The sequence below is a fragment of the Eurypyga helias genome, unplaced genomic scaffold (genome assembly GCF_000690775.1).
Source record: "Eurypyga helias isolate BGI_N326 unplaced genomic scaffold, ASM69077v1 scaffold14751, whole genome shotgun sequence".
Taxonomy (NCBI): Eukaryota; Metazoa; Chordata; class Aves; order Eurypygiformes; family Eurypygidae; genus Eurypyga; species Eurypyga helias.
The window spans coordinates 5,690-20,200 of NW_010231628.1; the positions used below are offsets into that span (position 1 = coordinate 5,690).

General features: G+C 40.1%; 1 protein-coding gene across 1 annotated transcript in view; it reads left to right on the plus strand.

Annotated features, from left to right (window-relative positions):
- Positions 1-14,511, plus strand: part of TTLL11 (tubulin tyrosine ligase-like family, member 11) — a gene marked incomplete at its 5' end in the record, with an annotated part of 41,252 nt that overhangs the window by 4,682 nt on the left and 22,059 nt on the right. The window contains 5 exons of the mRNA XM_010161153.1: positions 469-565; positions 2,297-2,430; positions 9,097-9,672; positions 10,337-10,432; positions 10,974-11,092. Of these exons, the coding sequence (XP_010159455.1) occupies positions 469-565; positions 2,297-2,430; positions 9,097-9,672; positions 10,337-10,432; positions 10,974-11,092 (1,022 nt within the window). The remainder of the gene's footprint in view (positions 1-468; positions 566-2,296; positions 2,431-9,096; positions 9,673-10,336; positions 10,433-10,973; positions 11,093-14,511) is intronic.

Consider the following 14,511-nt stretch of genomic DNA (forward strand, 5'->3'; position numbering starts at 1 on the left):
CTTATCACCCCTTAAACTGGGAAGGAAAAAAAAAGACCCCAACTCAGATCATTGTGGGAGATTGTTTACTTCCCAAATGTATCACTTGCTATTGCTGTGCTTCAAGTGCCGGAATTAAGTGCTGCTTAATGAAATTTTATTCACTGTAATAGTATTTTAAATTACAAATGAGTCACGCCTTAATTGTGGTTGATAACAAGCTCAGAGTTTCTCAGCAGAGATCATGCCTCTCAGTCGTTTTGTTTTTGGTTTCTAGAAACCCTTCACGCTTTGTTAACATCTCGAACTTTAGAGTCTTGAACTGATCAAAATATTCTTAGTTTTGCAACCAAAATGTAGAGCATGTTTTCTTTCGACAGCCAGAAGACTGTTCTTGAATGCTTTGTGCTCAGTATGGGCGCTTAGAAAGCTTGGGGAGGAATGGGTATTGCCAGTTTGCTTCAAACTTGTCTCCTGTCTCTCTTCCAGTTTCCTTTTGGCAGACGCTTGCCCTGCGATATCTATTGGCATGGGGTGTCATTTCATGACAATGACATATTCTCAGGTCAAGTCAACAAGTTTCCAGGTACCTTACTTCTGTTTCTACTCGAAACAAATGCTTTACAAACATTTTTTTAACTGTTTCTGTGTTTTACTGTTTTCTTTTTTAAAGTGAATTATCTGCCTAATCAGCTGATAGTATTTTTAGCATATTACCTTTTTTGGTAGGTGATTTCTGTGTAGGGGGTAAGAATATCAGAATGGGATGTCTTGTACAATTTTTCAACTGAGATTTGTTTTGGAGAGAAAGTGTTTGTGATGAAAAGAATACTTCACATGTATGAATTTAGGAAAAATAAGCGTTAGGCTATAATTGAAGTGAAGGACATGGTTAGTGTCCTCTGTTATCCAGCATTGATAACGGTGCTGTACCTTTAGATTTGGGTTTGATTCCAAGTGGAAAGAATCTCTTTTGTTTCGTACTCTGGCCTATCTCAGGGAGAAGCTGGAAGTAGAGTTCCTCAAATGGCTTTTTAATATTGAAGAGTTCGTGTCAGCCCTCATCTTATGATGACTCTTCTACTTTTTTAAGCTCCCTTTTTTATCGTTTAATCCCCGTTGAGATCTCTCTAAGTAAGATCTAAGAGCTTAGGTATTGACTTAGCTAAGCCCTTTACTTCAGATTTATTGCTGCTGTTAGGATGCCATGAGAATAAGAACCCGCAGGTATCAAACTTTCCGCTTTATTCACCCTGACTTTCTCCTGTCTGTGGGAAGTTCATGTTTAGCTATCGGGTGGCTTAGTTTTCGGGTGGTTTAAATCTGTGTTAGATGAATGTTACCCTCTCCGTTCTGGCTTCTGCGTGGTAAGCAAGTGGCCTGCCCTTAGTCAAAACCAGAGCCCTTCAGAACTAGACCTGATTTCCAGGAATGTTGCGCCAACTTGATGCTGGGTTTTACTAAATTCTTTCTCTTGAAGAGATTGTGATGCTTTTCTTAGTTACTTTTGAGAGATTCAAAGAATCTGAAAGGGTTGATCCTCAGAAAGACTTAGAAACTTTTCCATAAAATAGCTTTGTAGCCATGTTCCCGATGGAAATAAGGCTTCAGCAAGTATGTGCCGCTTTCTGTCTCCTTGTTCCTTTGGAACCTCCTGGCCAAAACCAAGCGTGCTCAAGAGATGTTGGCAGTCACGGACTGTTGCGTTCCAGTAGGTTTGGTGGAGGTTTGCTGCCCGTGGAGGAAAGAAGCCCACGGATGCTGAGAAAGCAGCTGCAGCATGAACCTTATAAGCGGTAATATCTGGAAGCACATAAACAACACGAGAGTAACCCTGAATGCCCTGACCTCGGGAGGAGCTTCTACCAGAGATCACACGCATCTGGATGTGGCATGATCCAAGCACGAGATTCAAAGCTGCAGGAAAGCAGCTAAGTTGGGCTGCTTACAAAATAGCCTATTTCTGACTTAGCTACTTCAATGTATTCCTGGAATGACAGCAGGCTACGGTAATAATTTTGGATTATGGCAAAGACAGTAGTTACTATTTAACTAAAGCTTTCCCTCTATTATTCTGAGCTGTATTTTTGATAAGTAATTTGTTTTTCTGATATGATACAGTAATACATGCAGTATGGCAGGGGAGTGCTACAAATATTTTGTCAGATTTTAAATTTGAAAAGGTTTTCAGCTGTATTGAGAGCAATGACTAGAGTGCCTACCAGTAGGGTGAGTAACGATACAACAATTCACTCTTTGGATGAGACTTCAGTGCGGATTTTTCATCCCTTTTCTACGCTGTCTGTTCTTTTCCCAGGCATGACGGAGATGGTACGTAAAATTACACTGAGTCGAGCAGTGCGAACAATGCAAGATTTATTCCCTCTTGAGTATAATTTCTATCCTCGGTCCTGGATTCTGCCAGAAGAATTTCCCATCTTTGTTGCTGAGGTACATTACTTTTGTTCTTAGAATAGTATAACTTGTTGACATACCATTCTTTAGTTTGTCATTCCTTCCAGATTATTTAAAATCACGCCTGGTGCTGTGGATATGATATCTTTTTCAATTTGCTTGAGATCAGCCATAGTCAGGATGAATGGCTTTTGTTTGTTGTGTCCTGGAATAAACTTAAAACCAATTATGTTCCTCTGCAATGCCAGAAGAGGTGTGTGAAAATTAAGTGTGGTAGAGCCATAAGCCCTTTCCCTGCATATTCTACTGAGTTTAAAAGGGCTGAGGAGGTTGCAGTACAGTGTGTGTGTTACTTTACCAGGTTCATTGTCACTGGAGTCTTTTTAGTGCATCTGTCCTGTCCTATCCAAATCCTTCAGAAGAACATTTTGTACTGTGTGTAGTTAAATATACGCACATCTTCCTGAATAACTGCTTGTTTGAACCTCTTGTTAGACTGTTGCTTTGTTTGAATATCCAGAATGTAATAAAATGCCATTATTTTTCAGCCTTTTTTTTTAAAAAAAGGGGTTCTGTGTGTTGGTGTTTGGTTCTCTTATTACCAATATTTTAAAAAAATACTCTATGTATTTGTTTTAACCCTGTCTGACTCGCTCAGTGCATTCTTGTATTCTACACTATCCTCTGCTTAGAAAAGCGAGAGAAAAAGGTATGGGCTTGACTTGTATACTGTGTGTTACTTTTAAGATAATGACCATACCCAGGATCCAATTAAATCCATGGACATCTCTAGTACATACACGGGTGCTGGGTCGCTGCCAGGGCACTGCTAGTAACGGTAAGAATGAACAAAATCCCAACAGTGCTTCAACCTTACTGCTTTAGATGCAAGACCAGTTTGTAAAAGGAGTGTAAATTTTCCAATCAATTAGCAATGAAGGTATATAAGTGCAGACAACTTGGAAGTAAACTTACAAAGTAGTGCACTGGCGTTCTAGTGATGGCTCTTTTGGGAATTGTCTGCATTCCAAGGGACTGATGAACAGCAGCACACAGCAGTGCGGGCTGTCCGGCAGGTTAAATGCACAGACCCACACGTTGTCAGCAGGTGGCACTGCAAATAAAGAATTTGCTCTGGTTGAGTGGTTACTGGAGCGAAAACGGTTCGTTTTTTGTTCCAGGAATAACAGATGTCCAGTAACACACTCCTAGGAGTTTCCTTTGCATATGTTGTTCCATCTGTGTTTGAGAAAAGCATAGTTCTTGTTATCAAACATTATATTTTATGTTTTAAGAGTTTATGTTCTACTTAACACAAGTTTGTAATGTAACTCCTCCAAAACAAGAGAAAATACTAAACAAAAAATCCCAAATCCAACATGTGAACCATAAATGGTTCATAACACTTTTCACTTGCAGTTCTCAGTTCTAATTCTACGACTGCTACTTCTCAGTAGGAGCTCCTTGGTCTTTTCTGTTATTTGTTCATATGTGGTTTTGTTTGCTTTACAACCAAGGGACCCTAATCCTGCTGGAGACTGGATTTGCAGCTTATTCACAAACAAGTACAGTACAGCATTGGCGGTGCCTGCATGTTGGACATAGCCCTCTAGGAACTGGAATACGCTTGTATATGTGGATGCCATGTGTACATTTACCTGAGCAAAAGATGATTAGCCATCTCTGGTAACTCTGGAAGTAAAGCTGTACTGCCAGGGGCTGCAGCTGCTAAGTACGTAGCTCTTAGATGTGGCACGCTGAGACTCGTGTTGCTGGACCATCTAGTATTGAAGTCCTATTACTAGTAGGTATTACTACTATGTATGTATTACTACTACATCTGTTACTAGTGTTGAAGTCCTTTAGGGTGTAGCTCATTACCACAAGTCACAAATTCTGGGTCAGTGTAGGCCTATGTGAAGACTGATCGGTGCTGTTTATAGTGTGGGATTTTGTCGTGAGGGGCTGGACTGAGAAATGAACACCTGGGAGATTTTGCCTGTAACGGAAATGACTACTGAAAGAAGAAACTCCTTGAGAATTTAAATCTCACTGCCTCCTCTTGAAGCACTGCAACACTTCAAAGCACTTTCTGTCTCAAATATACTTATTGTGCCTCACTTCGGTAGACGTGGTTGTCAACTTCTATCATAATTTGTGTCAGTAACTAAATCAAATGCTGTCAGCTTTTCCCACTTTCCCCTACACCTAAATCCAGGTAGAAAACACTACGGTCAATCTAATCAATTTAATCTTCTGGGCTTTAAATTGCAGTAGTTGATGAGAAGCCTGCACTCGAGTTTGTCATAGATGAGCTTCATACTGGGAAATACCAACAAAATGGTAGTTCCTTTAGCATTGTTTGTATTGAAATGAAATGATGGTAGATATTTTTAACAAGGGCTTAAAAGTTCATTTTACAAAGCAAACGTATGTTTAGCTATTTTCAATATTCACCTATTTTTTTTTTTTCAACTTCCAAAACATTTTCTACTAACATGTCACGATAACAGAAGATGAATTGCAGATAAGCAAGTCTTTCAGGTGCTACAGTGATCGCCCCTCACCAGCAGAGCAGAATCTGTTGGAATCTGTGTGCCAATAACTTATTTCTAATAGGAAATTCCTATTTCTGAAAAGTAACTGGCTTGGGATTCAAACCAGGACCTTGATTACTCTCGTACCGCCTTCTTTATGTTGTCTGTGAGGGTGATGAATAGGCCTAGTGCGATTAACTTTTAATAAGAATCTAATTTGGACAGTCTAATTTCCAGCACGGCATATTTTTGGTGGTTTAATCAGGTTTTCAGCTTTTGGATACCTCTTAGGCATAGACATGAATATTCTAGTCTTTGTGCTGTCAAAACTTATAGCCCACTACATGCATTTTTTTCTGAACCCTGTATTCATTCAGCCTCCGTTGCCTCATGAAAGGCAAACCAGCAACTGGATCAGATTTTCCTACCATTAGCCATTATAGTCTCCTCTTGCTGTTGACTGTAAACGGTTAACACGTTTTTAAAGATAAATTCCTTCTGTTAAGCTAAGTACACAGAAATACCTCATTTTGTATGAACTAATTTTCTGACATGACTGAATTGTCTAAGTCTGGACAAGCCTCCTTATAATGAGAATTTGAAAGAATATAGTTGAGGGGATTGTGGAGAATTTGATGACGACTGTCAGGAATTTTCTTGAAGATCAACAAACCATCTGCTTTCTTCAAGACAGTCAATCTGTCAAAACAGCCTGGCTCTGGATTACTACTCCCCCTTTCCTCACCAACCTGTCTTCATCTGCCATGTGTAAGTTTTGATATGCTAGAAGGCCTGAATAATATCCAGGACTTCAAGTCCATCAAAAAATGGTGCCTCTCCTGTGGGTCAGCAGTATAATGTCACAGCAGAGGATGCTGTCTGAAAATCACCATCACCTGACCGGTGCTCAGCTTTTTCCTGTGTGCTAATTTCTTTCTCTTTCATTCTGCAGTGCCAGGGCTGATGGTGGCAATTGGTTGTTTTTTCCTTTTTTAGCTTGTGTCCTCAGGCTTCTTGAAGTCCATCTGCAGTTGTTGCTGGTGAGCTGCAGACCTGTGTAAAACCGAATCACTGGCTTTGTGCAGCCTGTCTCTGGCTGAATGGGGAGAACAGCAGCTGCAGGTCTGGGGCCGTAAAATGTGTGAATGCAAGAAAAGCGACCTGTACTGTGACATCCCCGTGCTTTAAAAAGAAGGGATTTTAAGTGCTTTATTCTTTTGAATCCCATGAGTAGCTGATAAACGTTGTTAGCCTGTGTCCTGTGTTTTCGTTAGCTGCATTCTTTGGTAGGGCTGCCTGTGCCAGAGCCATTAGGAGTTTCATGAGCTACAGTCCTTCTGCGTCTAGTTATTGAGACCTGGATTTTATAGTTGCATTTTGATAAATTACAAATTGTGTTCTAACAATTTCTTTCCTCCTAACTACTTGTGCATGCCGTGCTACTGTATTTGCACCCGTGGGGACTTTATCCGCACGCAGAGAACAGCAGTAGAGCTGGGGGAGCTGGAGGCTTCCTCACTAGAGTCTCGTTGCTTTAGCGTGAACTTAAAGAGCTGCCCGAGAGTGTAATACAGCAGTTTGTTTTCCACTGCTTGCTCAGTCCTTGACCTCCACATCAGTTGCCAGTTCATACTGCTACGCTTGGGGTTTCTTTTTGTTCTTGGTATGTGCCAGTTGGATCACTACATTGACATTCCACTTGCCAACCAGGAGTGAGCACCACTGGTGCTGATGGGATTTGGAGAGATGGCAGGTGGGTCTTCAGTCAGCCCGTAGCTCAGGCAGCTGCTTCTTTCATCCTGTGTTTCTGAAGGCTGAGACATGTTAACTCACGGGCTTAAATACGCTCCTATTCTTTCCTTGCTACACGTTGTAAAACATGCCATATTTTATGAATAGTTTTAAAAATTCATCTAAGGTAACTCTAAAATCCTTCCTGACTTCCTTCCTTTCTTTCTCAATTTCACTTTTACTAAACAAAGGCATCCAAATCTCTGCAGTTCTGGCTTTTGCTATACAAGTAATAAATAAACTATAATTTATTTAGGCAGTGGGAGATAAGCAGTAACATGAAAGATCTGATACTCAGCAGATGTGTCAGGCCCTTACAGCGACCTAGTTACTGTATTCCTGATTTTTTTTGTCCTCAAATAAAGTGCATCGAAGCTTGCAAAGTTTAGGTTTGCTTCTTGGGAATGTTAACTTTATAGGCAATTTAATGCCTTTTATCTGATATAAAAATATTCCCTAATCATATATATTTTTTTTGAGAGAGAGTGAGTTTTGAGTGAATCTGTGCTGTTTACAGAAGTGCAGATTTGAATCTAGCAGTTAGTTATTGGTGCCATGTTTTAATTCTGACTCACTGTGTGGGAATGACATTAGCGTCCAAACATTCCCTGCTAAAGGAATGCATCAGTTTAACATGTTCAGAGGCCAAAACAGCCCTGTTACAATAATCATGTTTTGGACTGCCAACTATTAACGGTCTGTTCCAGGTGGGATTATCTCATTTTCTCACAGATAAAATAACGGATTCTTTAGGAAAGAAAAATGGGCATTTTACTCCCCTTCCTTTATTTTCGTACTTCATGTAACTCCTATTAGTTTGTTAAAAGCAAAAACTCCAAAGATGTTTATTGTTGCTTCCAAGAAGCTAGATTCCATAAAAGTCAATTGTCGGTTGTAGTGCCGATCCCTGTTTATGCCCCAGAAATCAAATATCAGTATGTAGAAATGACAGTGAGATTGAGCAAAAAGTTCAGATTCAACTGCCTATTGAATCTGGGACATTTGGATCTAGATCTGAGGTTTAGAATTCTTCTTTTTTTTTTTTTCCCTTTTTATTCTTCCTTTCTATGTGAGGATGTAGACACCTCTTTTAATTCCCTATAATGTACTTCTGTGTTTTGTCCTACTCAGGCCACATCTGGGATTCTGTAGGACGGTTAGGTTCTGACAAACCATGGATACTTCCCCATCACTGTTATAATTTCTGTTTGTGCTAGACCATTTCCCTTATACGCCCAAGAATCTGGGGCGCAGCGTGGGGAAAAAAACCTCAAGAAAATGGGTGTAATGGGTTATGCTGTACTCATGGGTGTCTACAAAGCAGTGAGAGAACAGGATACACGAGTGTCAACATCCACACTGCTGTAAACAATATAGAAATAGGTCATATAGTCCTCCAGTGGCATTCTCACAAAGCATTAAAGTTGTCTTCAACAAACAGGGATCTTTCATGGCAAGGCACTACAAACAATGGAAAGAAACTGGTACTGAAAGGTCCTGGTTTGCTAACCTTTCTGGGTTTTTTCTTTTTTCTCCTTTCTCTTGCTGTTTCTGTGTCTTGACCTTTATATAAATGCTCATAGACTGTTAGTAGGTGTCAGCCCTTCTGACCTGCTATTTCCTTTCTCGTGAGGGCATCTCCCATCACCCCATATGTAACTTAACATATGTAAGTTCAGTTGTCAATGTGTGTCTTGGAAAAAGCGTTTTCCAGAATGATTCTATTAATTTAACTTGTTAACAGGAAGGAGTATTTGACATAACTTTTTAAGAAATCTGGAAGAATTTCTCTGTGAACGGAGTGAAATGTATCTCGCGTAGTGACTTTTTAAAGCATTTTTGCATATTAAAGTGCATTGTGCTGCATAGGTACTGGGGTTGGCTGTTGGGGAGCTCGTATGCCAGCGCGGTGTTGCTCTGGACAGACTGAACTGTAGCTTGAGGCAACAACAGGCTGGGCATGGAGTACTTCGTGGGTTCATCCACAGGTTATGATTTTGTACTGGACACCACCAAATTCTCCACCAACTTTCCTCCCTTTCCTGATTTCACACTAGGTACCTCTAAAGAAAGCATCTGAATTGTTGTGTGCTATTGGTACATAATGTTAAAGAGGTTCCTGAAATCATTTGTAGAATGGCTTGTTAAATAAAACGAACCTTTATCTGTACTAGTAATTCCTTACTCATGCTTTTTCGTTTGTGTTTTTGCTTGCCAGCACTGTTTATCTTCTACCTTTTTTGCACAGTGTTTACTACCACAGTGATGTGGTCACGTTACTTTTGTTTATGAATGCAATTTGTCGGCTTTCATGGTATCAGCCCTTCTTCCCCTCCCCATCAGTGTCTTTCAGTGTAATCCCTTTTCCTTCTAGGTTCGCATGATGAAAGACAGTGATCCATCCTGGAAGCCCACTTTTATTGTAAAACCTGATGGAGGGTGCCAGGGGGATGGAATCTACCTCATTAAAGACCCAAGTGACATCAGACTGACGGGAAGCATCCAGAGCAGGCCAGCTGTCGTCCAGGAATATATTTGCAAACCACTGCTTGTCGATAAACTGAAATTTGATATTCGTCTTTATGTCTTACTGAAATCTTTAGAACCTTTAGAGATTTATATAGCCAAAGATGGACTTTCTAGGTTTTGTACAGAGCCCTATCAAGAACCCACGCTAAAAAATTTGCACCAGGTTTTTATGCACTTAACCAACTATTCCCTAAATATCCATAGCGGGAATTTCATCCATTCTGACAGTGTAAACACTGGCAGCAAGAGAACTTTTTCAAGCATTCTGTGCAGACTGTCTTCCAGAGGAGCTGATGTCAAAAAGCTGTGGTCAGATATAATTTCACTGGTGATTAAAACAATTATTGCACTGACACCAGAACTGAAAGTTTACTATCAGTCTGACATACCAGCAGGAAAGCCTGGGCCAACTTGCTTCCAGGTAGGTTGGAATTTCTGCCAGAGATGCAGTAATTTCTATACACGGATTAATTTTCTGGATGTTTAATTCCTCTTTGATTACTGGTTGGGCATAGTGCATACGCCGAATAGCGTTGCCTGACCTCAGAGCTTAGGTTCTCCTCACCCAAATTTTACCTTACAAATCTCAGGCTCCTGACCTATGTTACTACTAGCTGTAAACATATATGGAGAATTTAGACCAGCTTGCTCCAAGCCTCATCCAGCCAGGCTTTGGACACTTCCAGGGATGGGGCATCCACAGCTTCTCTGGGCAACCTGTCCCAGTGCCTCCCCACCCTCTCTGGGAAGAATTCCTTCCTGATGTCCCATCTCAATCTCCCTTTTTCCGTTTAAAGCTGTTAATGCAGTTATGGTGATGGCCATTTTAAGACCCACTTGTCATAGGTGCTAAGATTCCATGTTGACAGATGCAGTATTTATAGAGATGAGGGTGGTGTAAAAGTAGCCATCAGTACTGAAGACAAATTCAGTAATTATTCAGCAATATGGCATGTTTCTCAGTTATTTCTCTTTTGTCCCTCAAATGTTTCTTCCTCCTGAATGTTGACCTGTGGGTGACCATTGCATTCTCTGGAAGAACACAGTGAATAGAACTGAAATAACACCTTGCTTATTTTGCACAGATTTTAGGGTTTGACATCCTCCTGATGAAAAACTTGAAGCCCATGTTACTAGAAGTAAATGCAAACCCCAGCATGAGAATAGAACATGAGCAAGAGGTAAGACCTCTCAACATGATAGTGATACTGGAATGAAATTGTTTAGGTTTGGTTTTCTGGTCTTTTTTTTCCTTGTTTGAAGGATGAAAGCTGTCTGCTGATATGAAACCTCCAAGATTGTCTGTAATTTTCTGCTTTGAAATCATTGCTAATCTTATACACTGGAAATATGACTTATTGGAATTGTGAAAGCTCTCCATCATCTTTGTCATAAACACATTTATTCATTGTCCCCTGCAGTTGGCTTAATTGTGTTTAGGGGATTGCTAATAATTCTTCTTTCTTTCATGTTTGTATACATGATATAAATGGTAACTTTGGCAGCAATCTTTTTTTTTTAATATTTCAGTTTACTAGAGAAACCTGCCACAAATTGTTGTAGTATTGTACTGAAAATGTTAAGGTGTTTGTGTATCCTTTAAGAAGAATTTTGTAATCTATCATTTTGTATTGAAAATATGACATGCATGAAGTTTGAGCAGATGTGGAAGAAACAGTCCTTAGTTCTATACTGAATAGTTTTTCCCTTTGTACTTTAAAGCTTTCTCCTGGGGTATTTGAAAATGTCCCAAGTCCTGTTGATGAAGAAGTGAAAGTAGCTGTTATCAGAGACACTCTTCGTTTGGTGGACCCTCAGAAAAAGAAGAGAAAAGATACCCAGTGAGTGTATTGACTGACTTTGGGGGTTGCATTAGTGCCTTGCAGTAATTATACAAGTGAAATATTTTTTCCCAATTACGTTGGTTTATCCAGGATAATGAGTTCCCAACTGTCTGTGAGACTCTTTTTACATCCACAGTGTTCACTCTTTCAAAAAAGCTTATAGGGTATTAAGTGGTGGTCTGGTACAAAAAGTGTGCCTCGATTTGTGGATCTGTCAGGGGAAGACCAGGTAAAAACCCAATTCATTATACTTTCTGGTTAGTAGCAGCAAGTCCACCAAATAGTATTCTTGCAGCTGGGCACTGACCACTTCACGTGTGGCTTTCTTACAGAAATGGTGCAGGCATGGAAGGAGCCATGCAAGTGCCCTAGCTCAAGGAATTGGAAAGGTCTGCAGACTGATAGTAAATCAGGCTTTATCACTTCCCCTGGAGTGTCTTACCTTGGTTTCAGAACTGCTGAAAACAGTTTCATAACTCAGATTTATTTATTTGAACTTTTACTTGAGGCCTCTTTATTCCAAACAGTCATGAGATCTAGATTTTTGTATTAATTTTCTTGAAAGTCACAAATTACTCTGAATGAAACACCCCACTGGAGCTGAAAAGTATGAATACTGTATTTAGAAATTGCTTCCTTGATCTGTGATAATAAACAAAGTTAAATCTATGATTTAGAAATGAGAGGAACCACCAGAAGCAGCTTGCACAGGTATGTTTGTGGTGTGTTCAGACTGAGAGAAATATCTTGTGGTTTTGATAAAACACCTTGTTTTAAGCAGTTCCTTGGAGACATGAAAGGGAGAATCCACCTGCCCCCCACCCCCCCCCAAATTCTTCCATATGAGCCTGCCTCCATACTAGCATATTGATTTTTGTTCTTCTCTTGGCACCCTGCTGCAACTGTAGATTTTCATGTTCTATGATGATTTCAAGTGCAAAATTGCTGTCCTTTTGTAGACACAGTCCCACGAACAAGACATGACTGATAATACTTATGAGTTCTGTATTATTGTAGTATGGTAAGATCAGAGTATTCTTGCAGAGGCAGGCCTCCATACTAGCATATTGATTTTTGTTCTTCTCTTGGCACCCTGCTGCAACTGTAGATTTTCATGTTCTATGATGATTTCAAGTGCAAAATTGCTGTCCTTTTGTAGACACAGTCCCACGAACAAGACATGACTGATAATACTTATGAGTTCTGTATTATTGTAGTATGGTAAGATCAGAGTATTCTTGCAGAGGCAGTGCCACACGTAGAGGTTGCTGCGGTCAGTATACAGAATGTCTTGCAAAGCAATCTATACCGTGTTTTGCCTCTACCTAACCTTCACCCTTAAGATTACTTCAGTGCATGGAGCTGAAAAATTATTATTTCTTAACCTGTAATTATGTAGTCATGTCTTTTTCTCTTTTTATTTATGCTGGAGGTTTAGGTTAGATATCAGGAAGAAATTCTCCCCGGAGAGGGTGGTGAGGCACTGGGACAGGTTGCCCAGAGAAGTTGTGAATGCCCCATCCCTGGGAGTGTCCAAGGCCAGGCTGGATGAGGCTTGGAGCAACCTGGTCTAGTGGAAGGTGTCCCTGCCCGTGGCAGGGAGGTTGGAACTAGATGATCTTTAAGGTCCTTCCCAACCCAAACCATTCTATGATTCTATATTAGATACGGGAAAAAGGCAAATAGTAATTACAAATAAATTGCTGGAGAACACTGGTGTGTGTGCAACACTCATTCAACTGAGGATTCTTCTCTGATACATTTTGCAGTACTAAGTAGTTTATAACAGGATTAGTCGGTGATGAGATGAAACCATTGGCTCGTCACAGCAAGAATTCATCAGCAATGCGGGTTTTGTTCAGGGTAATCTGGTTAACAGAGCATCTTGTTGATGAATATCTGCCTGACTTCACCGTGAGTCAATCCTGTTTCTTGCTGCAAAGGGCAATATTCGGGTAACTTTTTGCATGGACATACAGGAACTTGCGTGACAAGCGTGTATGTTCTCACGTTCCCTCTCCAAACACTCCTACCAGTAAGTGCGGAGAAATGGCATAATTCATGGGTTTGCAGGACAAAAGTAATGACTAAATAATTGACTGGCGATACAAAGCTGGACAGTACTTTTCCTATCCATTGTTATACTTTTGCTAGTCTAATTGCACCTGGCAGCAGGGAAGGCAAAATTTGGCCTCTTAATAGAAAACAAACAAACAAAAAAAAAAAACACCCAAAGAGAAATAATTCCTATTCTGACATTTAACCAGCAGCAAACACTGTAGACTCTAGTTTTGATGCTAATTAAGTATGGACATTAATCTAAGTAAAGCTTTAATGATATATGTAACACTGAGTTTGAACACACAGGGGAAATACTGAGAAGTCTGAGCTGCATCTCAGGTAAATATTCTGCTGTGGAGATGGATTTGATTTCCCTCTAATTATCTCCCAGATTAAAATAAATGAAGCATCTAAATGAAAGTGAGTTTTAGAAGTCATCCTGAAGTACTTCATTATCAGGAAAGATTAATAGCTCAGAAATTTCTTTTAGTTTAATTTTCCCTCATCTCTATGGAGTTTTGATTATTTTTTTTCCTCCTTCCTTTCATGTAAGGTATAATATTGAAATAAAAGTTAAGTTGGATAAGATCAGTTTATGATGCCATACATAGCTCTTACTTTTTCCAGCACAATTCCAGTCTTTACATGTACCAATCCCTAGTGCCTTGGTGTTCCCAGTAATCAGTCATTGAAAATCTACAGTGACACAAGTTCAAATGAATGTACTTAAATATACTTCGTGGATGTTGTTCCACAGTATGACTGATCTTTTCTTGGTTTTAAGAATTTGTTCTGACCATTTCATAATGAGGTATGTGCTTAACATTTTGTGCATGTAACATGTTTAAACAGAAACTTTAAAGGCATGCAAAAACGTTGTTGGTTTTTTAAATCACTGTTGAGAAAAATCTCATTTTCCAATGGAAGAGAAAATCTCTTCAGTTGTAGGGACGAAGGAAGGCTTTTTGCTACTCTGTGATGCAAGGAACATAAGGAATTTAAATGGAACATAAAGTCACACAGGCACACGTGAGGCTTTTGGGGAGGGATGAGCAGGGTGGGTACTGCACAGCGCCTGCTTTTCCCTGATGTTACGCAAGCCCTGCCAGACAAATCCCTTGTACTTCGTACACGGAGGTCCTGCAGGCAGTAGGTATCCCTACAAAGGTTGATGTCCCGCTGGGCTCCATTAATTCCCTTGCTGCTTCCAAATCCCCTAGGTTATCCCAATTATAGCCAAAGTCCGATGACAACAGAGTTTCCAAGTAACTATTAATAGAGAGATTTGGAGCCACGTACTGCTCTGCAGGGTGAAGATGAGTGCCAGTGGCTCCGAGCCCCTCAAGCGGGGAGAG